Genomic DNA, 25,374 nt, shown 5'->3' with positions numbered 1-25,374 from the left:
CTTCAGAGTGTGAGATGGTTCATATGGCACTAACATGTTGGAGATGTACTTTGGTGCTAGGCCATGAAGAGACTTGTACACAAGCAGAACTGCTTTAAAGTCTATTCTTATTTAAAGGCTCACTATGTAACATTTCTGATGGGGGATATGTCACCATGGACATGTTATTACTTTGCCTGAATGTTCCATAGTATGACATTCATTTCCTGCCATGTGTTTTCATACAAATACAATTAAAAACATGCCAAATTGCTGCAATAACGTATCAGTGGAGATAAGTCATACACTCAACCAGAAAAGTTAAATAGTGCATCTTTAAACTGTAAAGTGTGCACAAACAGACACAGATCTGTCTTTACCTCAGTCATTTAAATCATGTAATATGAACTTCTGCAGCTTGTTTTTCATTTGTAATCATCACAATTAACCGCATGTTTAGGTAGAGTGCACTCTGGCAGTCCATAAGCACACAGACTGAGCCACGTTATGAGCGCAGTATATTAGTGTGAGCTGCAGTTGTGTATTTGTTTAAAGAGAACGGCGGTTGGTTAATGTTCCAATTAGGCCCAGGCTGAGGGTCGTTAACAAGACAAATGCATGCTCTCACCTTAGAGATCTATCTGAGAGTCGATCACTTCACTACGGCTTCCAGCGCATGCTCCCATCTCTATGCCCTCATTACGGACTTCATTTTAATATTTATTGCACGAACTCAATTAAAGGTGCACTCTGTAACTTTTCTGGTTCCCTTCACCTGCTTGTCTGCATGGAGATGTGATTGTTTTGCAGGTATATAACGCAGTATAGCAATAAACATCCATGGCAAAGTTATAGGTCAGGTCGAGAGCCTATTATCAGAAATAATGCAGGTATTTTTAAGTAATAAAAAATGTTTACAACTGAATAAGTACAACATAGAGATGAATAGCTAAATACAAACCAAGATTTCAGGCAATAGGCAAAGGCGATAACCTGCTTGTCTCATTGGAGACAAGCAAGTGGCAGACCTCCACCAGAAAAGTTACATAGTCTACATTCAGGCGCATTGCAAGGATAGTATGTGTATCTGTGCACAAATCAGGTTTACATAAAATGTTATAATGTACAAATGTGGACGAAACCCATGATGAATTGTGTGTAACTTAAACACAAAGATCTAATAGTGTTGTTTGGGGGAAAAATACAATTGTACCTCAAAGCCAGTACCTTAGTGGTTTTAGTGACTGTAAATACATTTTGTGTCTAAAATATTTGTATTCTCATTAAAATTAATTAAAAAATATACTTTTAATTTTCTGTTTAGGAACTCTGAATGTTCTGTTGAGAGTCCGCAGCATCGCGTCTGTGGACACTGTTCTATGGTCCAAATCTGGTCACCAAGGCCCAGACTGGAAGAAAGCCTTCTTTGACCTCAGCCCCAGTGGACCTTTTCAGGTAAGAAATATTATAAAGACTATTAGCTTGATATGAGACGTATTGTAAGATTTTTTTTCACAATCCATGAATCATTGTTTGTGTATCTGTAAATTAACAGCAAATGTTATATAGTGTTTGATTACAGGCAGTAGTATTGATAGATGAGCATATTGAAATGTAGATTCAGCTCATATTTTGCCAGATGTCAGCAACAATCATATCCCCACAGAATCTGAGAAATTGCATACACTATGAGGAATGGTTTGAAGGGTCATATACTCTGTGGGGCTGAAAAACATCCTTATTTACAGCATATCATAATTCTTGGAAACAAATTAAACATTGCATTTTATTTATTTGTGTACTTTTGTCACTAGCTCTCAGTCACAGCCCAGATGTCAGATTAGTTGTGGTGTGTTTGACTTCCCCTCACAGATTTAGGGCGCTCTACAGTCTGCAATACATCAATAGTGCAATTTGGGATTAATCATTAGAGTGTGTTGACACACTGGATGTCCCTCTGGCTCCCTGACTGTTGAATGAGTAGTTTGCTCATTCTGTTGGGTTATAGCTGAGTGACTTTGAGGACCCAGTCTTTGTTAGATTATTAGTTTGGATTATATGGAAGTAGAGGAGGTTATAAGGGCAACACTTTTTTGATAAAGAAGAGAGATTATTCTAAAGATACTGAATATTTATAACTTCTAAGTTACTAACTCCCAGTACACTTATCCATCTAAAGTAACAACATAAACAGACATGCATACACACATAAAGCTCTTTTTTAAACCCACACCAGTCTCCTATCCCCCACAGCAATTAGCTATGACAGGTCAATTAACAGGCTTATTTATGAGCAGGGGATGCCTGCTAGTTGTGTTGTAATGATTCCAGATACTCCCTGTACTATGTGCATGGGGGAAATTGAATCTATGATGAATGTGGGCTGAAGGCTCTGAGCAGCATTTGCTCTTCATTAACTATGCCTCAGCAAAAGCATGTGTCTTCCACCATTACAAGGGGGACTACGCCTGAGCGAGAGTGAGACTGTGGGTTTGGCACATCCTCTGGGATCTTGGACAATAAGGGCCAGCTTAATGTGTTTATTGCAAGATTACCAAAAAGTTTTGCCCACCTGCATTCAAAGTTAGGCCATGAAGAAGTCTGTTGTAGAAATAAGCTGTTTCTTAGTTCAACTGTGCAAGGGGTTACTTAGGGGTGTTAGTTTTGGATCCTCGATTATTGTTAAACCTTATTGTCAAATCGGTCTTTTCTGATACACGGGGGTTGAGACTGAGAAAGGAAGTTGAGGGATCAATTCTCAAATCAACATGATCACAGTATAATCGAGGTTGTCCCTCCATGTGCTGATATTCATCTTTTTCAAGTCAATCAACAAATGTAGGAAAGGCAAGTTTATTTGTGTAGCACAGGTCATATACAAAGCAATTCAAAGTGCTTTACAGAATAAGAAAGACATTGAAATCACAATACAAACACATTAAAACATAAATATTCATCATAATATTGTTATAATTTAAAGAGAAGAGAAATAAAAACCTTTCAGTCAAATGCACACCTAAACAGAACCGTTTTGAGATATGATTTGAACATCGTTAAAGTAGAGGCCTGTCTCAGCTGCGTAAAACTGAAACACTGAGGTCTTCAGAGTGCGAGAGGACCTTCACATAAGAGAAATTGTGGTTCTAGTTTGCTTGTAATGAATGACTGCAGGAGATAAACCAGTTCAAATATGATACGGAAATTGGGTTCATGTGTATAAAAAAGAAGGAAAGTTAGCACAGCAAAGTATTGAAAAAAACGAGCATTATAATTAGAATTTATGTCATTGCGGACTTTTCACCCCACTTGGTAATCTGAGGGTACTTTAAACATGACAAGTGAATATTAAAATAAGACTGATCACCGGGGTCAAAAAGGTAAAAAGAAATGTCAACAAAAAATGTTAACAAAATGGTTAGTGTTTGTGATTTGTTTTAGATCAATTATGCATTATTAGAGATCAAACATAACATAATCTGTGATTATATGATATAGTACACTCGCATATACATGACAGTACATGAATGAACATATAGTCTACATATAGGGGGGCAGCCATACATCTGGGAGATCGCTGTCCTGCCTATTTTATGTTAAAGCCTAATCGCCTCAGACACCATAACCAGCTGCTAATGAATGGGAATTATAGAGTCACAAAGATGACAGCAATGTAAAGCATGTTCTGCATATGTATGGGCGAGGAGCTGTGAGAGGAGGGAGGAGCCGGTGCACACATGATGTTGGGAACCACCAAAACATGGGACTTGTGCCCGTGCCATCAATCCACTTAATGCGTGCGAAATATTCACCCTCTATTTGTATTCTGATTAGAAGACAGGAAGAAGAATGGATGGAGAGCAAGTACAAGAGGAATTGTCTCCTTGGCAACCTCTTCCAGTCTGATCACTTTGTTTGTCCTCCTCTCAGCCTGGTACAATAATAGCAGCTGGTGTGTATTAAAACCGCTAAAATGTGAACGACTATAAAGGGCCATTATGTAGGTCTTTAATGAATTGTCAAATGGTGTAACTACATAAATATGAATAAATTGTGTGTGGAGATTACACTTGTGTCTCTGCAATTCATCTGTGGGGCTGTTAAGTGTGACATTATGGGTCCACTGTCTAACACAAACAGCAGATTTTAAGCTTGCTGATAAATGAAAGTTAAGCCAATTGCAATGGTTCTTAGAGGAAAACCAGTCAAACATTTAAGAACGTTGGAGCAGGTTATATCTGCTCGAATACCATTACAGTGAACTCTATTAGACCATAAAGAAGAGTGCCATTAACTATCAGAGTCTGTGTAAGCAAGTGGCATGTAACATTGCCTAGATAAAGAAGTCCTAGTTTCCTCTAAGTGTTTATAGCATTTCCAAGCCCTAAAATTCTTGTTCTTCCTAACGTTTTATAATGTATCTTATAAATTCTCTCCATTTAAACTCCACCTTCACACAGCACATTTGGGCCATTTGTTGTGGTTAATCTAAACGCTGTGCTCATCCCGGTAAGTGGAGCTCAGGTATAGCAGCAGTGGCAGGTAATTGGGCCTTTTGTGATTACATTCAGTGATAAGAGCATGTTATCTTCTTGTGAGGCCGAGGGAAGAGTTTATGTCAGAGGTTACGAGTTTATTTTTCTGCTTTTGATTGTAGCTATATTTATGTGGCATTTACTGAGAGGAGGTTAACAATGGTTCTTTCTGTGACGGCTTCAACAGACTCTTGGTTTGGAATTGAAGACATTTTATGTATGCTTGCTTTAAAATAACCAGGCTTCGTGTAAGAGTGTAGCAGGAGGCTTACTTCTACACTGTATAAACATATAGACTTCTTATACAAAGCAATGTGGTGTAACAAATAGAGCTGTTAAATAATGTATAGTGCACACAGCCTTGATCCAGGCAACAGCCAGAGGAGGCAAGCTGATAAACACACTTTGTTATGTGCTGGCTGCTCCTTCCTCCTGTTTACACACTCTCCCTCAGCCTCTACATACCGGCTGTAAATGATGTGAAAGGGACATATTGCTTTTACAAATCGGAAACCAAAATTTTGCCTTTACATCATAAAACTTGGGCAGTGTCTTCGCTCACACATTTCAGGAGTTTCCCATAGTCTATGCACAGTGATTATAACACAAAATTGCAAACTAGCAACTTACTATAATAGCAACTAGTTTTGTTGTAATGTATATAAACTATCCTAAACTAGACTGTACTAACAATATCGGCTTACATAAAGTAGGACCAATAAGAAGACAACATATTAATAATAATGATAATCAATAGATATTATCCATTTGGGCAGATTAAGATCTTGGACTATATTAAATGAATGTTATTTTGTGCTGCTATGTCACTATAAGTGGGTAAGGGGACAGCTGCAGCACATAAACTTCCAGTCCTCTGCAGTTTCATGCTGTGTCTCCTTCCCTGCTTTTTCCAGCTGTGCTACAAAAAAAACAAACAAATTATACGGGTCAAAACATATTTAAAATGATCATTTTAAATATGCAGCCAATTACTGTTTGGAATAACTAGATTCAGTGTTGTTTTTAATTACTCAATAATTGTCCGTATTATGTTCCTTCAGTTTTGGGACCAGTGTTTATCCTGTTCAGGCTCACACCTCCTGAAGCTGCTTTACCACTCTGCCCATTCTTTGTCTGGGGATGGCTTGATTTCTACAGTGGTAATATCTCTGATCACATATAGTTCAGACAGTTACCTCAGGAGGAAACAAGTGTAAAGAATAATGATCAGTGAGTGTAAAGCCTTAGGTGCATTTTATCTTGACTTTGGTTTAGTTTGTTCGTACAAATTTATGTGTAAGAGGAGAGCATCATCCACATATTTCTAGAAGATGTCAAATACACGCAGCCACTGAATCCCCACTGTCGGGATTGTTGGATCTGCTCAGCTTAGTTATGGGAAGGGCTTGTTTAATTTAATAGGCGCTTGGTAGCTGTAGGGAAAGCCTGCAGAAAGCAGAGTGAAGAGTCTAATTGGTCAAAAGGCCATGGTAGTCTAATTTATACAATGTTGCTGCACAGCCCTGGTTAACATTTTGTTTTATTTATGTTCCCCCCCTGCACCCCCCAACACACATTTTTATGTAAATTTGTGAAGCAGCTTGGCAACAGTCCAGGGTTCACACACATCCACATGCACACTCAGAGACACCGTGTTACAGCCTAAAACACAGATAGATTGATAGATAATATTTTATTGTCAGATCACAGATCCAAAATTTGTTTTGTGATGAAACAGCAGCTCCATCACATAGACACAATACAAGAACGTTACACATAGACATAAACACACAGGACAATTGAACAAAAACCTCTTCTGCTCATCATGGTATCACTGATTTTATGGCTTAAGCTCCTCATTTAGCTTAGTACCACAGCACCTCCCCGGGACGGTAGCAGTACATAATCTGTGTTTAGAACATGGTAGAGGTCAGAGATGATGTTCTTGGCCAGTCACATGCTGTTATTATGGTACACGGCCTCAAACAGTCTGTCCAGGGGTTTGGCCCACAATCTTCAAACATATTTTAATCAAATGTCTCCGTCCAGATTTTACAGTGACTGAGAGGCAACTGCGCCATACTGCACTACAACACTGCAGCACAAAGATCTGTGTAGACATGAATACTTACTGTTTGTGATAGTTCGGCGTTACTTGTATGACTATATGGGATTTTAACTCAATCATAAATATACCAGTGATAGCTCAACCTAAGGCAGTGTGCAGTATGAGGTGATCAAAGTGTAAAACTGTCACCCTGGAGTAGTGTAGTATGGGGTTTCTCTGCATTCCTTATAACCAACCCTATTTATTGGGACTCGAGAACGGCCCAGAAAAGCTCAATTGCTCGTGACATATATGGAGTAAGCAGGGCCACAAACAGCTCTTGCATGTGTCTTTAGTTGCATTAAACTTGTGAAGCTCTTTCAATAAAAGCGCAGTTTAATCTTCACTTAACGCCCATAAACACATTTCTTTTAAACTCAATGTGTCTTGTTGCACTGCTGTTTGTCAATGCACGTCTGCGGCCATACTTCAGATCCCCTTTGAGCGAGGCAGAGCCAGTTCTCAAAGACATCATTACTTTTGTTGGAGCCATCACAAAGCGAGCAGAAATGCAGAGCCGAGTGGCAGCACCTCAAAGCCCTTTAGTGCATATGCAGGCAGTGAGCGGAGCACCCGGCCAGAAAGTTTACTCCCTCCACGGACATGCCCCCAACATGAAGAAGAGATGAAAAAAGCAGCGCTATGTAGTCATTCAACATGCACTTCAAAAATATGGGCCCACTGGGGAAAGAGCCTTTAGACAGATCAGGCAGTGGGCTGATTACACTAACCTTTATAGAGAGGATCAAGACTGTGGCCAAATACTATGCTCAGGAGGGTACATGTCCTACATCAGCCTTTTGGTCACTTCAGAATGAGCACAAAAAGTAACAGATAAAAAAAAAAAAAAAAATCATCCTGAAAAAATCCATTTGTGTTAGCAGTTTCATCTCTTTGTGAAGTGACAAATTTGATTACAATTAAAACAACTAGTAACATTTGTACCACTTTATAATTCCTACACCTCAATTAGCCTTTAAGCATCAACAAAGACTTAATTCATAATGAAGAACGAGTCTATTAAGAATGACTCAGGCTCAGTAAATACATAATTAAGGGGAGTTGGGAGTTAAGGTTTTTGAATTCATTAAGCTGCCACTAAGCCTGAGTCATTCTTAATGTACTATTTGTTCCTTATGAATAAACTGTTTGTTCATGATTCATTGGAGCTAATTAAAGTGTTATTATGAAGTGTTACAGTAATATGAATTAAGAAAAAAAATAGGCTTAAACTACATCATAAGTATAATTTGTTGTCTTTTATCTTCTAGGGTTACAGAGCACATCATCGGACTCCTATAAACATTATTGTATGTTTAAATGTGATAATGCTATACACGTAACAAGCACAATGTACAGTGTTTGGTTTACATTTACTGAAATATGCTTTTTAAATTTCTATAGCATTGAAACTACTACTACTATCATATACACAGAAGTAATATTAGTAATTTACAGGCACACTGTTGTCATGTAGTAACGTCCTTTGTCCTGTTGCATCACCTGATTTAAATTACCTATGCATATCCCGCTCCGTGCTCAAAGCATGGTCATATGAACCTGTCCTCTTCTCCTTCATAAACACTATCACCCATAGAACAAAGCACACGCCCATTCAGATCTTTGTCAGGTCGCTCGAAGCGAAGCTAAATAGCCTGAAAACAACAACCATGGAAGCAGCTGTTGTGTCAGGTAATTCCCATTGTCAACAGCAAACAGCTCAATCATTATTATTGATTGTAAAGAAACAGGCCCTCCCCAGAGAAAGGATGGGCAGAAGGAAGGAGAGAGAGAGAAAATGGGTGAGGCTGCTCTAGGGAGACGATGGGAGGTCTGAAAGTGAGATGAAATGCTGTTCCCAAGACTGAAGGAAAATAACACCTTTAAACAGCAATTTATAAACAAAATAGAACCTATACTTATTAATACGACGATGACTGCACATGCATGGTGTTTATTCTTTTTCACAATCATTCAAGATAAGGTTAAGGTATGTTTTATTTTATCAGCACAGAATTGAATGGAGGAAAGAAGGAGTGAATTCTAGGTCATGATTGTACTGTACATTATGCTGCTGGTCCAACCAATGAACCAATGAGCCACATAAAATGTACCAAATCTTAACAGCATTTTTCCATGCATCCCTGGTTAAATGTTGTGTGTAACTGTACTGCAGTGTACTGGTGGTAGCAGATGGAGGTTTAAGGTGGAGCCGCTCATGCGTGCACCACTCAACCATGCATGTACTTCCACAGTCTTCACACGCATGTACTTTACACTGCCTGCTACCCAAATGTAAAGGCTTAATTATTTCCTTAAACACACTCACACCTGGACCTTGCTTTGTGTGGCTCTCTTTGAATTACTAAAAAGCATTTGCAGTAAAAACAACACAAATAATTACGGTTTTACTTCTGCAGTTCTTGAATCGTATTGCTTTCAAAGGCTGAAGTTAATAAGAACGGCTGAGGGACTCAGTTTTGCTGTTATTTTTGCGACAAAGTTTCCTTGTTTTTTGCCTTTTCCCTCCTTATACTCCAGAAAGAATATGCTTGCTTTTTGATTAGCCGGTTGCAGTGGGCTTTTGGTGCCTTGGTACACTACAGTAATTAGGCTGTCAGTCAAAAGCAGATGGCTGGTGGCTAAAATGGGAAAGTTGCCTGGGAAAGTTTTCCCATGAGCTGATGATTTTCATTTGTTTTGGGGTCCGCAGTGATTGCTAAAGAATGAATTCCAATACCTTTACATAATGTGTGTTAGGCATTCTATGTGTTTATTACTCACCCTCTGTGTTCTCTAATCATATGTAATATGCTTTCACTTTTATGATTTATAATATACACTGTTACTGATAGTGGCTCCCCGTTATGAGCACAGTGACGAAAACGTCTTAACACTATAGGGCATTTTTACTCAAAAATCCCTCAGCCAGTGACAGTAAATCAAAGTTACAGGCTCAAGAAATATAGAGCCTATACTGTGATGCTACTGCAATATTGAGCAAGTATTTCTACATTATGTGTCAAACATACACCTTCTGGTGGTCTGCAGAATGTGTCGATCCTGTGTGGATCTCATCTTGCAGTGCGTTCCTTTTTGGGGGCCTTGTGTGGAATTTTTGAAGTTTTAAAATGGACGTGATCACAAAGTTCAAAAAACAATTCTTTACATCTGATCTTTTTGCTGGTGGAGTTTAACTTCCTTTGCAGTGGGGCGCCACTCACCGTCTTGACACGCTGTGACAGCTGTCTGGGCGAACTAGATAGCTGCATCTCCTTAAGGACTCAAACCCAGAGCTAGTCTCCTGAGCAGCTCCTTGACTCGGTGGTGACAGTAGGAAAATCTTCAGTTCATGCCCATCCATCACTAAATGCGGCCGTAGCTGTTGCCAGTGTAAATTCCGCTTTTGCTGGTGCAGGATGCAGTCAGCCACCCTCTACCCCTGTTCGGTATGATACACGGGGTTGTTATGGTGCAGTTAAGCCAAAGGGTCCACCTTCCTCTATTCCCTCGCACAACTGGTCCCTCATTACAAATAGTAAATAACAGGGAAAGCGCTTGCATCGTCATACAAGTCCTAATCAAAGGCAGCCATTGGAGCTGTGAAAGAGATTTAACATTCTTGACCTGAACGAGTTTCCATGTCTATCAAGCCACAAGAAGTTACCATCCCCTCCTAGATCCTCGGGGGACATCACAGAGACATCCCCTGCATTACGACAACAAAATCAGAGTAATTCCCATGTCCATAAAGATGCTACAAAGTGAAAAAGAGGGCAAAAAGTCTCACCGCAACATGTGATTAATCATCAATCGGCTCGATCTCAGTTGGTAAGGAAACACTGTCCTTCACCGAGTACGACCTGCTCCCAGTGGGTTGTCTCTGGTGCCCCACGTAGCCATCCCACAGGCTGAAGTGCCACCCTGGAGCTTAAGTATAACGCAGAAACGCCGTGCTTGCAGATGCACTGCCCAATCATCTGAGGCATTGGAAAGTGACTTTAAATCGCTTATAGACACGATGCTAAAGTCATGGCATGAAGTTTAGTCGGATCCGCCACCTTCACAGCTGGCTGAAGGGTTATTGCAGTGTTAGTGCCATATGAACCATCTCACATTCTGAGGACCTCAGGGACCGGCCTCCTGCTGATGCCCAGAGTCAGGACTACACAGTTTTATGCAGTTAAAACCTGGAACAGTCTTCCTGAAGATGTGAGACAGGCCTCTACTTTAACAATGTTTAAATCCAGCTCAAAACAGTTCTGTTAAACTGTGTATATGACTGAAAGGTTTTTTATTCTGCACTTTTCTCTTTTAATGTTAATTTTGTGATGATTATTTGTCATTATTATGTTTAGATTTTAATGTCTTTCTTATTCCGTAAAGCACTTTGAATTACTTTGTGTACAAATTGTGTTATACAAATAAACTCTAGGAATCTATTTGTCTGTGATAACATTCATTTAAATAGGGCTGGTAAAAAATGTTGAATGACAACATCAAACTAACACTATAATCTGCACCTAACAGGCCTATTTAGTGACTCCTTATACAATGGATAAAAATTCATAATCTATTCATGATGCTTTCTAAACTGGAAAATTGCAAGGTCCTAATAATGGGCAATATAAATATTAACAGGGTGGGGAAAGATCATATAAACATTTCAGTGAGCAGACCTTCATCTCTGACGTGTATTACAGTGATATTGGACTAACATCAGCATTCCCTGACCCTGATATGGCCTTAAACTTTTTTTATTAATAGATTCAATGAAATTTCAGACCAACATGCTCCTAAAAGAAAAATTTGAATAAAAAAACTGTAAAGATCCTTGGCTCAACACAGAAATCGCAAATTTAATTAGAGAAAGAAATACTGCCTGGAAAACCGTACAAACAACTAGGTCAGATTTGGATTGGGCATTTTTTCTTAAAAAAAATAAATTAATTTTCACCAACATTTGGAAAGACAAAACATGTAAAAACAGTAAGAGATCTTCAGAAACTTCATACATTACCAACAAATATTTTATTGTATTTGGCTATTGTAAAGAGGAAATAGGTGATGCTTTTAATGGGCATTTCATCTCTGTATGTGATGCTTTGGATAATAACATTGATCCTTCTGATCTTGATTATGTTGAATCTGAAGCAGATAGTGGTCAGATTTTCTCTTTAAGGCCATTCACTTAAATGCAGGTCTTAAATGCACTTCGCTCCATAAAGAAGGCCACAGGAGTTGATGACCTTGGTCCAAAACTTTCATTACGAGCTGCCCCCTATTTAATTCACCCTCTGTTACATATTTTTAATTTATCAGTTTAAATGGCAGTTATACCAGAATTATGGAAAACTGCATGTTTTACCTTTGTCCGTTGTCTTCCAAAAGTTTTAGAAAAGTTAGTTGCAAAGTTAAATTTGTTTAAATAAATGTTCCATTTTGAAGTCTTATCAATCAGGTTTCAGAAAAGGGCATACTACTGTTACTGAAAGTTTCAAATGACATTTTCACAGCCCTTGATGACAAACAAGATTGTGTATCTCTGTTTATTGATTTAACTACAGCTTTTGATTCAGTAGTTCATAAAATCCTATTGAAGTGACTGAAATACATTAGATTTGACAATGCTACATCTGATTGGTTCCAAAATGATCTTTCAAACAGAACCCAGGCAGTAGAAGATGATGGGTTTAAATCTAATGTTTTAACTTTAAGCAAAGGAGTGCCACAAGGCTAAATTTTGGGCCTCTACTTTTTACTATATGTATTAATTCCATTGGTTGCAATCAAAGAAACAGTCTCATAAATTAAATGCAGATGATCCTGTTTGATGTGCAAGCCATAAATCTTTACACAATAAATAGCACATTGATTAAAAGAGTCACCACATATAAAGATCTTGAAGTTAGGCGTGACGAAAACGTATCCTTTAAAATACAGATCTTGGAATTATGTAACAGTTTAAATTCACAATTACTGTTTTATAGAAACAAATCATGTATCCCACAGAGTTAGAGAAAAGAAATAGTTCAAGCAACCTTTTGTTACTGGACTAGATTATGGAGATATAACATGCAGAGTTCAGCCTCTCTGAAACCTTTAGCTTCACTCTTTCACCCAGCCCTTCGTTTCATAACAGGTGATGAATTTAAAACCCATCACTCTACACGCTATGAGAAAGTATGTTGACCATCGTTATCTGTCCAAAGAGAACAACTTATGTTTTAAAATGTATTTATAAAGCACTACTTGATAGGCTTCCTGAATATCTCACTTGCTTATTGAATTTTGATACAGACACTTTTAAGATCTCATGATTGTCTGTGTCTAAAAACTGGCTGCAATAGAACTTAAAGCTTTTGGTTGTTTTGCTTCTCAAAAATGTTATACATTTCAAGGACACGGAAAACTGGATTGCCATTAATGCACTTAAATAATCTGGTGATAAACATTTATAATCACACCTGCACCTGTTTTTAATGTTTTAAATGGACTTATGCAGTTATTTGTTTTGTTTGTTTTTGTTTTTGTTCTGCTTTTTAACAGGGCGCTCATGAAAAACAGTCTGACTACTCTCATTGGGCTCTTCCTCAATTTTTAAGTTGCTGTTGTCATTTTTAAAATGTGTCTGTTCGTCTTTTCACAGATTGTGTTTGAAGGCATCCGTGGTCCCAGTTTTGAGGGCGACATTGCCATTGACGATGTGTCCATTACCCTGGGGAAGTGCAAACAGGAGAACACTGTAGCCAGCGCAGGTAAGACAGGTAAGATAGTGTTAGAGGGACACTAGACAGCATTCAGAGCCAACACAGCCTGATTCATAAGTAAAAGTCCCAAATAACTACTTTAAGATTATGTTTTTATGAGTGAATAAATAGTGCATTGCGTAGTACAGACATTTTTGTTTTAAGTCCACGTCTGGCATCAACATTTAGTTCAAACACGCACTGAGCCACTTGATGAGTTCATTTGAGGGCACACTCCACTCTCACCATACATTTCTTTTTAACCATAACGTGAAGGTACAAGTCAAACCAAGGTGTCTGTCTAAATATAGAACTTTATTTCGCCGTGTAAAATGTTTGCGAGGGCCAAGCGAGCCTTAAGGCTGAGGTACAGGAGTGTAACAAGTCACTGATGCTCATGTCCATGCAAATGTGTTGAAGCATCTTGTAGCCTACAGCTTTTTGCAGAAGAGACGGAAAAAGGTCAGTGAAGAGTGAGAAAACTGTAGATGTAGAAACAGAGGGAGAAATGGTCCAGCAGCTCAACTATGAAAGAGAATATCAGAAACACACCTGCAGTGGCTCCATTGATCTTGTTTATCACTTTGTATATAACTTGGCTATGGCTAATACTATAATTTAAAAAAAATAATAAATTATATCCATTTTACCGGAGCAACCTGTGGTACAAAACAACCTGATGCAAATGTCAGCGCTCAAACTGGTCAAAACGACAATGAAAAATACATGAATTATTAAATAGTACTTTTATCTTGCCTTGTGAGATGTCTGTCTGGTGTTTGTGTGCATATTGAGACGCCAAGGTTGGAGCCCATATGTGCATATAAAGGCGCGGGCGGAGGGAGTGAATTATGGATGAAGGTGTAAACAGGAAGCAGGAAGGCTCTTGAGCTGCGAGTCTGCGTGCACGTGTCCTGCAGGTTTGGTACAGTGGAGACAGATGGGTAATTATCAGCAAAGGCGACTGAAAACTCTGTGCCGCTATTAGCAACACAATCACATCTGTCAAGACTATGGGCTAAGCTACGCAGGATTTAGAGACATAAAATAAGGATTAAAGAATAGATTAAAGCGAAATTATGATAATGTGCGAATAGATATCAGAGCTGGAACTTTGCTAACCGGCTATGTAATTAGGTTTGCCAGAAACGTACTAACTTAAGAGTACAAGTTTGATTTGTGACATCCATTATAATATTTGGAATGGATGTAATTAGTAGAAGATTAGTAGAATTTGTTTGCATATTGTAGTTTTAGTGATGTAGTAGTAATATGTTTAAAAGGGATTTCAATGTACACAAATACTAGTAAGTCTACATATCCATTTTACTTATTAACAATTTATTTGCAATATTCTTACTACTTTGATTCTATATAATTCTTTTTGTGGAGAAACCCTCGTTCCCAATGTAATTCTGTCTTGTAGTATGGTATGACAGCAGAAAAACAAGCTCAAAGAGATACAAATAGGTTAAAATATACAGTGAGTGGGTTTTTTAATGCAAAAGTACATAAAAGCATATAACATCAATATCAGCTTTGATCAGCACACTGTCATATCTGTGCTGTTTGTGTTGGAAGGATAGGGAAGATGAACCTTTCCTTTGAGAGTATATCCAAGCTGTTCACATCATAAATCTCACCTGTTTCTTTTATGTGCAACTTACCTGAGACAGTAACTGCGCACACAAATATAATTCATGCATTCATTTATTGTCGCTCCCAATAGACGTGATATTAGTAATAGTACGAAATAATATGAAACTGCAAAACTAGTGCTCCCGTTTAAAAGAAAAATACCAGCACCTTTAGAAACAAACATCATATTTGTAAGTAATTGGTTTATTAGGCACAAAATCAAAATATATCATATAGTAAAACTCCCATTGCTGTGCTCAGGTGGTTTGACTATGTATTATTTAGGGCAAACTGGGGCAATCCTAGATACTTTTTGGATATATTCTTTATAACACTAACATGAAATAATTTCTAACTTCTTTTGGTCCTGTCTTCATAGAAAAACATACATGTTTAGAGTTTGAAAAGTGATATATTTTGATCAAATTGTAGGTCCTACGCACCAACATAACAGCAGTGGTAGAATATATAAATAAAATATACCGAGATATATCCTAATAAACCACAGAAGGCACTTTAACGTATATTGAATACTGCTCTTTTCCATCTTTTTGCAGTTCTGATTGGTGGATCTGCCTCTCTCCCATTGGCCAGCTGGCTGACCTTTGGCCTTACCTGCCTCCTGTCGCTTCTCTTCAGATGATGAGCACTGGTTTCCACTGACAATATGAACAAGGACTGTCTTTCCCTCCTCCACCTGCTCTCCTCTATCTAATCATATGCTGTACCCCTCATGTACCTCTGGCCTCTCATAGCACACTATCATACTTAATAAGTCTGTCTTTTCTGTCTTCTCTTTTCCCAAACGCACTTATAACTGTATTTAGGTGAGCATCTTAATGATCTTCAGAACTTCATAATGTCTTCATATAACCTTATTAGATTCAGCCATGTCAGCGTCTCACTTTCCATACAATTAACCTTCCCACATGCACTTTGTCTTGTCTCCATCTACGCCCCATCCCAAATTCCCCAATCCCAAGTCCTGTTCCAAAGACACACCAAAGTGTCGGACACTCTACCAAAGATGACTATGGACCTTGAAGGACTAAAAGAATGATGAATGAAAAGAAACGCTGGGAATCTTTTTCAAGGACACTGTTTCCTATTTTTGTTGGAAATCACTTATGGACTACAAGAAATGAAAGGACAAATTCAGAAAATGAGGAAACAAGAAAGCAAGAGAGTGCCAAGCCCACTTTTTGCTTGCTACAAGAGACAAACCTCAGCGCGGATATACGTGTACATTTATCTATATATACCTATATATAATGAAATATAATGAGAGTTTAAACAGCAACATGACTGGGACAGTGCAGGACGTTAAGTCTATTTGAAAAAGCACAATGTTTATACAACCTCTGCTGGTCATTTGAGTTCCATCCTACTAAATATGTAATGTTGATTTGACATATTCAGTGTTTTTGATATTTTATTTTAGATTTATATTCAAATTGGTTAAAAAATGATTACTGTATTTTATGGTATGAAAGGGAAGTGAAGAATTGTGCACTTTGGCAACAAACAACCAATACTCTGTATCCTCAATAACTTCTCAGTAAGACCTCAGTACATGCCTCATCCTCTCTTTGCCAACAACTACTAATGGACGCCATATTGTCTAAGTGCATAAAATAATAGTTTGGGGCTGCTTTTTGATCCAACCATTTTTCTACTTGATGACAGTAAGGGGGTTCAAACCCATTATTTTATTTTTATTTTTTTTAGTACTCATTATTTTCATTTCATTATGATCTGTTTATGTACATTGATACATACTGTATAGATTACTCCATTGCACATATCGACAATAAACTGTAGACTGGTTGTTTTACGGTTCTGTTAAACTTTGATGAAAATTGTCATCGGGCTTCAATTCAATGTTATGTCTGTTTCCTCATTATGCTTTTATAGATGATGCTGCAGAACCATCATTTCATGCTTCACATTGCATCATGACAGAATATCTGTGCCACCTTTTATATTTACATTCTATACACATGTTCTTTAAATCATGTACTAATCTTTATGTTTCAAATATTATCATAAACCACATGCTTGTATCTCGTACTATAGGACTGAAGGCTGGGACTAACAGTAATAGAAAACACTCAAATATCACACCAGGACTGTGGTTTGTAAGGCTACAGGTACAAGACTTGTCTTAAACTGTAAATCAGTACAACATGACAACAAAAACTTGAACAGCCTCATCAACAACCAGACCCTCCTCACACCTCACTTAGAGAGATACTCTGTACCGTAGATACTTCAGTGTTTGTCCCAGTCTTAGTTTTAGTTTTGACAGATGTATAGATGGACCAAACACAGTCTTTTGGTCTATTTCTTAGATTCATGATACATTTTGTGCATAATCCTGCTGTGTATGCCATAAGTAACACCCAAGATTAAAACTGACGATTGTGTCAATAAGATTTGTGCATTTGCAGTGGACATACGTACATTAGGCAGTAAACAACAGCTCCAAAGTCACTGGGACTGGCTTTGTGCCATGATACAAAAAGTTCTCTATTATACATTTGAATTTATTTTGAAATTAATATGGAAATGAGACACAATATTGAAAGTGCAATACATTGCATGTTTTAACTGAAAACAATAACCTTCTATGGTGTAATAAGGATTTGTTGTACTGTATATTTTTGTTATTTTAATGGACTCGGGCTGGTCTCAGTATCTCATTATTGCAAAAAGGAATTCAAATGCTTTAATATGACATATTCCAGCGAAATGAATGTTTAAAAAGCAAATAAATAAACCAGAATGAAGAGACTGGTATTATTTTTGGAAGTAAACATAGAGCATTTTATAAATCCAATAAAAGTTGCACAGTGGCACACATTGGCCTAGATGTGAGAGTTTCAGTCAGAGAATGTAATGTGTCTTATTTTAACTGGGAAAGGGCAAATCAAAATATAATGCTGTTACTTTAGGCGTTTCACTTCTGAATTTCCGAACAAATCAACAAACCATGTAAACCACATATTGATTGGACATACACACAAAATCTCTGCCAATTTAACATCTCTATCAGGTCTTGGCGCTTGCACAAAGTGGAACACTGCCCATTTAAATTTTAATTAAAACATCACCAGTGACTTTTGAATACAATACTGAGAGGATTTTATTATTTATTTCAAAATGTTATATTAGTAAAACAGTAATAATGAGTTTGGATTTTGGGGCGTACATTTCAGCCATTCATTCCACGCGCTGTCATTTTCATTCTCAGTTCTGAGCTAAGTTTTCAGACACTGTAAGTCGACTGTTACTCACCTGTCACCTGTCCATCGGCTTCACTGTTCTGAATTGTTCTGACTAAGAAAAGAATAGTGGCTGTACGTGCAGGGGCTGACAATGCGTCCTACAACATGAGTCTTTTCTGCTGACATCTACTAAACAACACATCTGTTTCAATAGTTGCTGGCGTATTTTTTTAAAAGTCCACTTTATGTAATTTTTCTAGTGGAGGGTCCGCCGCCTGTGTGTCTCAATGGAGATGTTATTGCTTTGCCTGGAGAGTTTCACTTAAACACATTAACAATCTCCTTGGAGTTATCAGATGATGCTACGAGATGAAGTTACAGGTCAGATCTGTGGAGAGGTGGGTCCGCTCACTTGAAGAATGCATGTTAGTACACAGTATAGAAAGATATGTTTAATCCAATACTGTGGAACATTCCAGGCATCACAATAACATTTCTATGGAGACAACCAGGTGGCAGAGGTTAGGACTCCTTAAAGGCCTTTTTTTCCTTATAAGCCCCACAAAACACAAAATAGTAATCCATATTTGATTTTTCTCTATTGAACAGTTTTTTGACACGCCTTAAGCTCTTCAGAGTGAACTTTGTACCACACCCTGATGATTTTGTACTGACTCCAGACAGTGGGATGCAGTATGTACGTGTGGTTTTGCAGGTTTTGGGGCAAGAGTATAGTGATGCCACAGAACAATGTGCGGACACATTAGGGCATCATGATGAGAGAAATGCACCTTTAAAATGGGATGAATATGGGAAAAGTGAAAGACAGTGTCAGCTGTTGTGTAACTGTGTCATGTACTGAAATATTTTAGAAGAAAATATATTTGAAATGACTGAGGAGAACAAATAAAGTGATGAAACAAAAATGAAGTTATCGTTATGCTATCTGACACACAGAGATGTCATTGATTTCCACTTGTCACGGGCCTGTTATCACCATGGCTACAGGTTTGTGCAAATTAAACTGAAGCCGAAACTCAACCAAGAAATTCAACCTAAAATAATAAGCGTCCCAACCTTAAATTTAGAAGGTTGGGCATATCTCCTCACTACCTCATATTAATGCTACCTCCAGGACACCTACTTACATGTGGTGAGGCAACAATGGCTCAGGTAGTAGAATTTTTTACTTATAACCGCTGGGTTTGCAGTTGAAATAATGTGGTTGTCCATCAGTTTATGCCTATGTAACTCTGTATGTCTAATTTTAGTGTGAAGTGAGAAGAAACATTACAATTATTGATATTTGTATTGTCTCCTAGATTACCAGCTTTGATGAAATCTAACTTTCCAAATGATAAAGTGAAGAAATAAAAAAAAAACACATTACACATTACACATTATGTTTACTTTTGAGAATAGGGACCTGAATAATCACACTGATCTGACATCATATACTGTCCAATGTGTTTCATGCTATAGTGTGTTATATAATATGCAGCCGTCTCCTCGAGGCAAATGAATGACTGACTCTAAGAGCCCGGTGTAACATTTTTCTGGAGAATACGTGTTAGCAACAGGGGTCTAATTACAGCAATATTACAGGTGCCTGAAGATACTAATTACTGCAGCACATCACCCTCATTAAGTCTGATTAATAGACCAACATATTTGAGTACTTACAAATGCACAAATAATGCAAAGAGCCCTAAAAGTGATCAGAGGAGAGTATGTTTACACAATAATTACAGGTTTGCAACAGTCAATCAGTGATTTATTTTATCATAAGCGTTTTTTTGACACAGACACGACGCCACACTTCAGTGAATACACGTGATAAACAAAAGGCCCGTTTAGGCATTACCTGTGTAAGGAATTGACTCTAATTCTAAAAAATTAAACAAATAAATCCCTGCCCACTTTGAAGCCCGCTGAGGTTTTCAAAGCAAATTTCTCATTCATTTTTAGACTTTTCAAATATTAACAACAAAGCCTGAGTAACTAATGTCTGTCACATGGTTATTTTCAGTTCCAAATAAACAAAACTTTTGGCTAAATGTTCTGTATCTTAGTTTCAGAAAAGAATATTTTACAAAAAAAGTTGTGGGCGATGATTAATCTTCATTCCATCAAAATATTTCATGAACCATCACTGTCCTAAGCTTTGTTATTTACAGTCTGCTAATATATTTCTCAACAACATGTTTTAGCACATTTTTTCTGAGGAATGGAGGGCCATCTTTGTTAACTGCACCTCTCTCCCTTCCCACACTCACACCTCTCCTTCTCCATCGACCCAAACAGAGATGTACAGATAAGGCTAATTAAAGTGTGCTCTCTCCTCACAGCCACCTCTCAGAAAGGAGCGCCAGCCGGCCACTGAATGCTTCGGCGCAGTCCTGTTCTACTTCATTTGTTGTGTTTGAAAAAGGCGAGCTGGGATTTCTAACTCGCTCCGGTGAAGATGGTGCGCGGTCCTTTGTACATGTGCGGCCGCTCGTATCCAGACACTGTAGGTTCATTATTGACATGGGCGACGTGCTCTGCAGAAATCCCAAGCACTTTTGATGTCCGCCCTGCTACCCTTGGACATCTGTATGCGCGGCACTTGACTAAGGTCCAGCATTGGCTTTGTTCCAACAGCAGAAAGAAAAACTGTTTTATCTTATGCTGACAGTATTGACAGCCGGGCTTCTCCTGCTTAAGACCTTTGCGGTAGTGTAAAAAAAATCTGTTTACAAGCGTGAAGAAGTAGTTTTTCTGGCAAACTGAAATCTGCCAAAAGTGCTCGTGTGTTAAAGCGCTCTTCAAATAGACAAACGCTCAAATATTGAAATAGTTCATATATTGAAATGTTCATATCTTTGCTTGTCAACTGGTTGTCACGTGTTGGAAGTGACTGCTGTGAATTGATTCTGCTGGTGGTTTGAAGCCTTTGTTAAAAAAAAAGCATTCATCCATTGTAACTCCATGGTAAAATATAAAATAGACATGTCATAGCTGTGTTCACTGTGAAAACTAGTTCATGATTTAATAAGTTTTGTGGTTCGTTGGTTGGTGTTGAGCAACAAATTGTATTGTTTCATAGATTTCAGTGTTTTTCTACTGAGCAATGCCACTTCAACTACCACTAATTTACAAAAATATGTACACATTATTACCTCAAACATATCTCAACTCACTACACACAGTTGAGAGCAAAAAGCCACAACAAAAAATGTTATAAACTACTAAAATACACAGGCCAAAGATGGTTGGATGACTTGCAGAGACAAACAGACAACTGGTCAGGATAAGCTCTCTCGCACAGTCCAAGGCATGCTCCATTTGGCAGAGAAGGTCTTTGGTGAGGATTGTAATCTGCCTGGAACCAGCACCGCCACACTGAAGGACCAAGCTCCAAAGGTCAAATTTGGCAAATACTTGATTTATTTGGATCACAGTTTTAGGTTTCTGCTCCTTTAATTTGAGTTACATTTCACACAACCTGTTAAGCGCTCAGCCAAGTGCCCTTACATTTCAATATTAAACGCACCTTAGCAAGCGCACGTCTCTAAGGAATAACATACGCTCCATTGACGCTCTGTTCTGCTTCAAAAGTGAGCTACATATTGTTTGATATTTAGCCACCAGAGGTCTTATGTGTTTTTTTATGTTTGGAGCAAAAAGACATCCTTTTGGCTGTCCTCTGTACATTATTCATCAAATACTGTTCTTTTAAAACGCCTTCTCCGTGGCAGTAATCTGGAGGAAAAATGCTGGGAATTGTTCTGATAAATGTTTCACAGTCTCTTGAGGAATACTGAAAGAGCTTCAAAAGATACACCACAAGCATGTTATTAGGGTGGAATTTAGCCCTTATGAAAAAGAAATATGAGGAAAAAACGAAATCTGAGAAAGAATCAACATTTTTATTCCAATAAATGCTTGGAAAATTACAGACAAAGTGATGATGTTTGATTGAGATGGAATAGTCGTAGTAATATGGGACATTTACAGCCAAATATACCCCAAAAATGTCTTGCCCACTTGAGCACACTCAGAAAAACACATGTTATTAGGGTGGAATTTAACCGTTATGAAATAGAAATCTGAGAAAGGATTGATTTTTTTTTTTTTTTTTTTTTCCAGTAAATGCTTAAATTACAAAAAAAAGTGATGGTGTTTGATTGAGATACAGAAGTAGCAGTTGTGGTAGTAGTAGTAGTAGTCGTTTTTTATTATTATTTTATGGGTTTAGTGAGTGAAAGTGCATTTTTCCTATGCATTGTGTGTTATTAGAAATGTATTCAACACTGACAACATTCATTTCATACTTGCAACATGATATTGGAAAAATTACACACACAAATATACCCAAAAAATATCTTACCCTCTTCAGCGCAGTCAAATACATGATATTAGGGTGGAATTTAGCCCTTATGAAAAAGAAATCTGCGAAAGGATAGGCATTTTCTTAAATAAATGTTAAACGTTGCTTGGAAAAGTACAGACAAATGATGGTATTATAAAGTAGTAGTAGTAGCTTTTATCGTTTCAAAGATTGTCAAAATGTTTGGGTTTTAGTGAGTAATTGCAAATAAATATTCATGTAACGTGTTAAATATATTAAAATCTGACAACATTCACTGGTAAATAGTAAACGTTGCATGGTTATATAGCGTTTTTTTGACCTTCAAGGCACTCAACTCGCTTTACATCAAGAAACTACTCACCCATTCACACATTCATACACCAGTGTACATAGACACCAGGGGCAAGGTGGGTTAAGTGTCTTGCCCGAGGATACACCCACTTTCATTATCAACCTTTGGATCACTGGACAAAAACTATACCAACTGAGCTACTGTCGGCCCACTTCATGCCGTACATCCAACATCATTTACACAAAAATTACACTCAAATATGCCCATTTCACCACAGGAAAACATCGGTGTATTGTATTGTACTTAAGCCCCAGCCAATAACCCGGGGTGGCATATGAGTGTACTTGTAGGAAGGCAGCTAATCAGTACAATGTTTGTCTAGTATAGAGCCCACAGACGGGTATGACCTGTCTTCGTGCATACTGATGTACCTTGGCATCCAGCTGAAATTAAAGTGACTCACATTCTGTAATAATCACAGCTATCGATTGGTACAAGCCGCACAGCCAAGGTCAAGGAGCTCGTCTTTCCATCTGAGAGCCACAGTGAGGGATGAAAAAAGAGCATTTAATCATATTTGTATTTATATATATATAAAAAAAGACTGTACTGTTTAGCCTTAACGTGACACAAACGGACATGGTGCATTTGGGTTTTATGGTAACAGGTTTGGATTTGAACATAACCTTTTACCTTATTAGTTATCAAGACTGCGGATGAAAAGGAAATATAAAAGACTGACCAAGGTCCCACTTCCAGTATCATCAAGAGCTTCCCCAGAAAGCAATTTACCGAAAAAACTTTCTGGCAGTTTGGCCAAAGAAGTACTAAAGTTATCAGCAGCATCCGGCAAAATAGGGAAGCTACAAATGCTGTCTCATCCGAACCATGACTTTAGTCTTTCATCTTGAGCTTAATGTTAATTATTATTATTATGGCGATTTCTAGTGGCTCAAATACTGACACAGGAAGGAAGTTAGAAGCTGCAACAACCAGGGGGGTGTTTATCAGAGAATCGTGGGTAGCTCAGGCCACCCCAGATACCAGCTCACTCAGAGGAGCTTTGGCGGTGTGGGGTTGTTAAAAGCCACAGGATGTAACTTTGTGTTTTTTGCACTGAAAAACATAGAAAAACATGTGTCCTTGCTGTGAGCAGGCTTGCATCTCCACAAACCTGTCTCTTACTGGGCCTGGACAAGGGCCTCCTCCTGCTTGTTTCCATGGAAATGCTGTTCCTTTGGCTATAATGTTGGACACTATGGCATAAAATGTTCTGAAATAGGGTTTTAACATTTTATTTCCAGTCTCGCAGGTATGTTGTAGCTTTAAGTGTGACATCATGGGGTCAGTTGTTCTCTTTTCCACAAACACAAACAGCAGAAATGGGAACTTTACCTGTATCTACTGCTGAATGAAATATTTATAATAATGTCATTTGGCTCACATGTGTGTATGCAAATGTAGTACGCTAAAATAAGAGTTCAGTTCCATCCTGATCATTGTATAAATATGTCTCATCAAAAGGCCACAGATGAGGAAAGTCACTTCTGACATTTGTGACTTGACTCACACATAACGAGTAATGACTTGGGACTTGACTCTGATTGTAGTGACTCGTAATTCCATGATTCAGGGAAGAGAAAAGGGACTCGCTCCAACTATTTGACTAATTACACCTCTCAAGTTCTTATACTGCCGCTCTCTGTATGCTTTTATAAACAAGTTTTTAAATGATGGTTTAAGTTCAAAGATAGTTAGAGGATGAGCTGGTACGATTGGCCTTGGAACTTTATTTAATGACTTGGACTCAAAAATCTTAACTTGCATACAACACTGATAGATTGGTATCTCATGACATAACTAGAGAGGATGTAAGAAGCTCTTAAGAAGTTCACAAAGTCTAAATATAAGAGAGAAAATAGTCTTTTGTAATAACCCTGAAGTAAAACACTTTGAAGAAACTGTTGCGGCGGGTGAGTTCTGACCTTGGGTGGATTTTCTGCTATTGAGATTTCAGCTCGTGACAAGCCTAATATCTGTATGAGTAATTACACAGGGTTTTATGACTGCCCAATTAGTCTCTTGCACATTCACACTGTGTTGAGCACTTATCAGAGCCGTGTTTGCTCACACTCTGCATAATACTAGGCACAGGCAGCAGATAAAGCCAGTTTAAACTATGTGGACAGAATCAGCAGGAGGCAGATAAATGCGGATTGTACTGAGGATGTTTGCGCTGCGGTTGTGCTAACAGCCAGATAACCATTAATACAGTCGCCGATGAGGAGGATTATTTAATTGTTATTGAAAAGTTGTTGCTGGAATTTGCAAAGTGTGCAATGACAATGAGAACGTAAAGTTAAAAAAAAGTAAAATACGGCACAACAAAGTACACTGAAGATGCACTATGCAACTTTTCGGGATGTAATCATGAAGGAAGAGATTTCAGCTCAGGTAGAGAGTTGAAAGAAGTTTATCTCATGGAATGAATGAAGT

At 38.0% G+C, this 25,374-nt stretch overlaps 1 protein-coding gene across 1 annotated transcript in view; it reads left to right on the top strand.

Annotated features, from left to right (window-relative positions):
* LOC117392261 (MAM domain-containing glycosylphosphatidylinositol anchor protein 1) overlaps window positions 1–16,693 on the top strand; it is a 133,184-nt gene extending 116,491 nt beyond the window's left edge. The window contains exons 16-18 of the mRNA XM_033990315.2: window positions 1,304–1,434; window positions 13,268–13,376; window positions 15,563–16,693. Coding sequence (XP_033846206.1) covers window positions 1,304–1,434; window positions 13,268–13,376; window positions 15,563–15,648 — 326 coding nt within the window. The 3' untranslated portion in view covers window positions 15,649–16,693. The remainder of the gene's footprint in view (window positions 1–1,303; window positions 1,435–13,267; window positions 13,377–15,562) is intronic.
* Window positions 16,694–25,374: the final 8,681 nt, after the last annotated feature.

Source organism: Periophthalmus magnuspinnatus, chromosome 3, assembly GCF_009829125.3.
Source record: "Periophthalmus magnuspinnatus isolate fPerMag1 chromosome 3, fPerMag1.2.pri, whole genome shotgun sequence".
Classification (NCBI taxonomy): Eukaryota; Metazoa; Chordata; class Actinopteri; order Gobiiformes; family Gobiidae; genus Periophthalmus; species Periophthalmus magnuspinnatus.
This window is presented reverse-complemented; position numbering and strand designations above follow the sequence as displayed.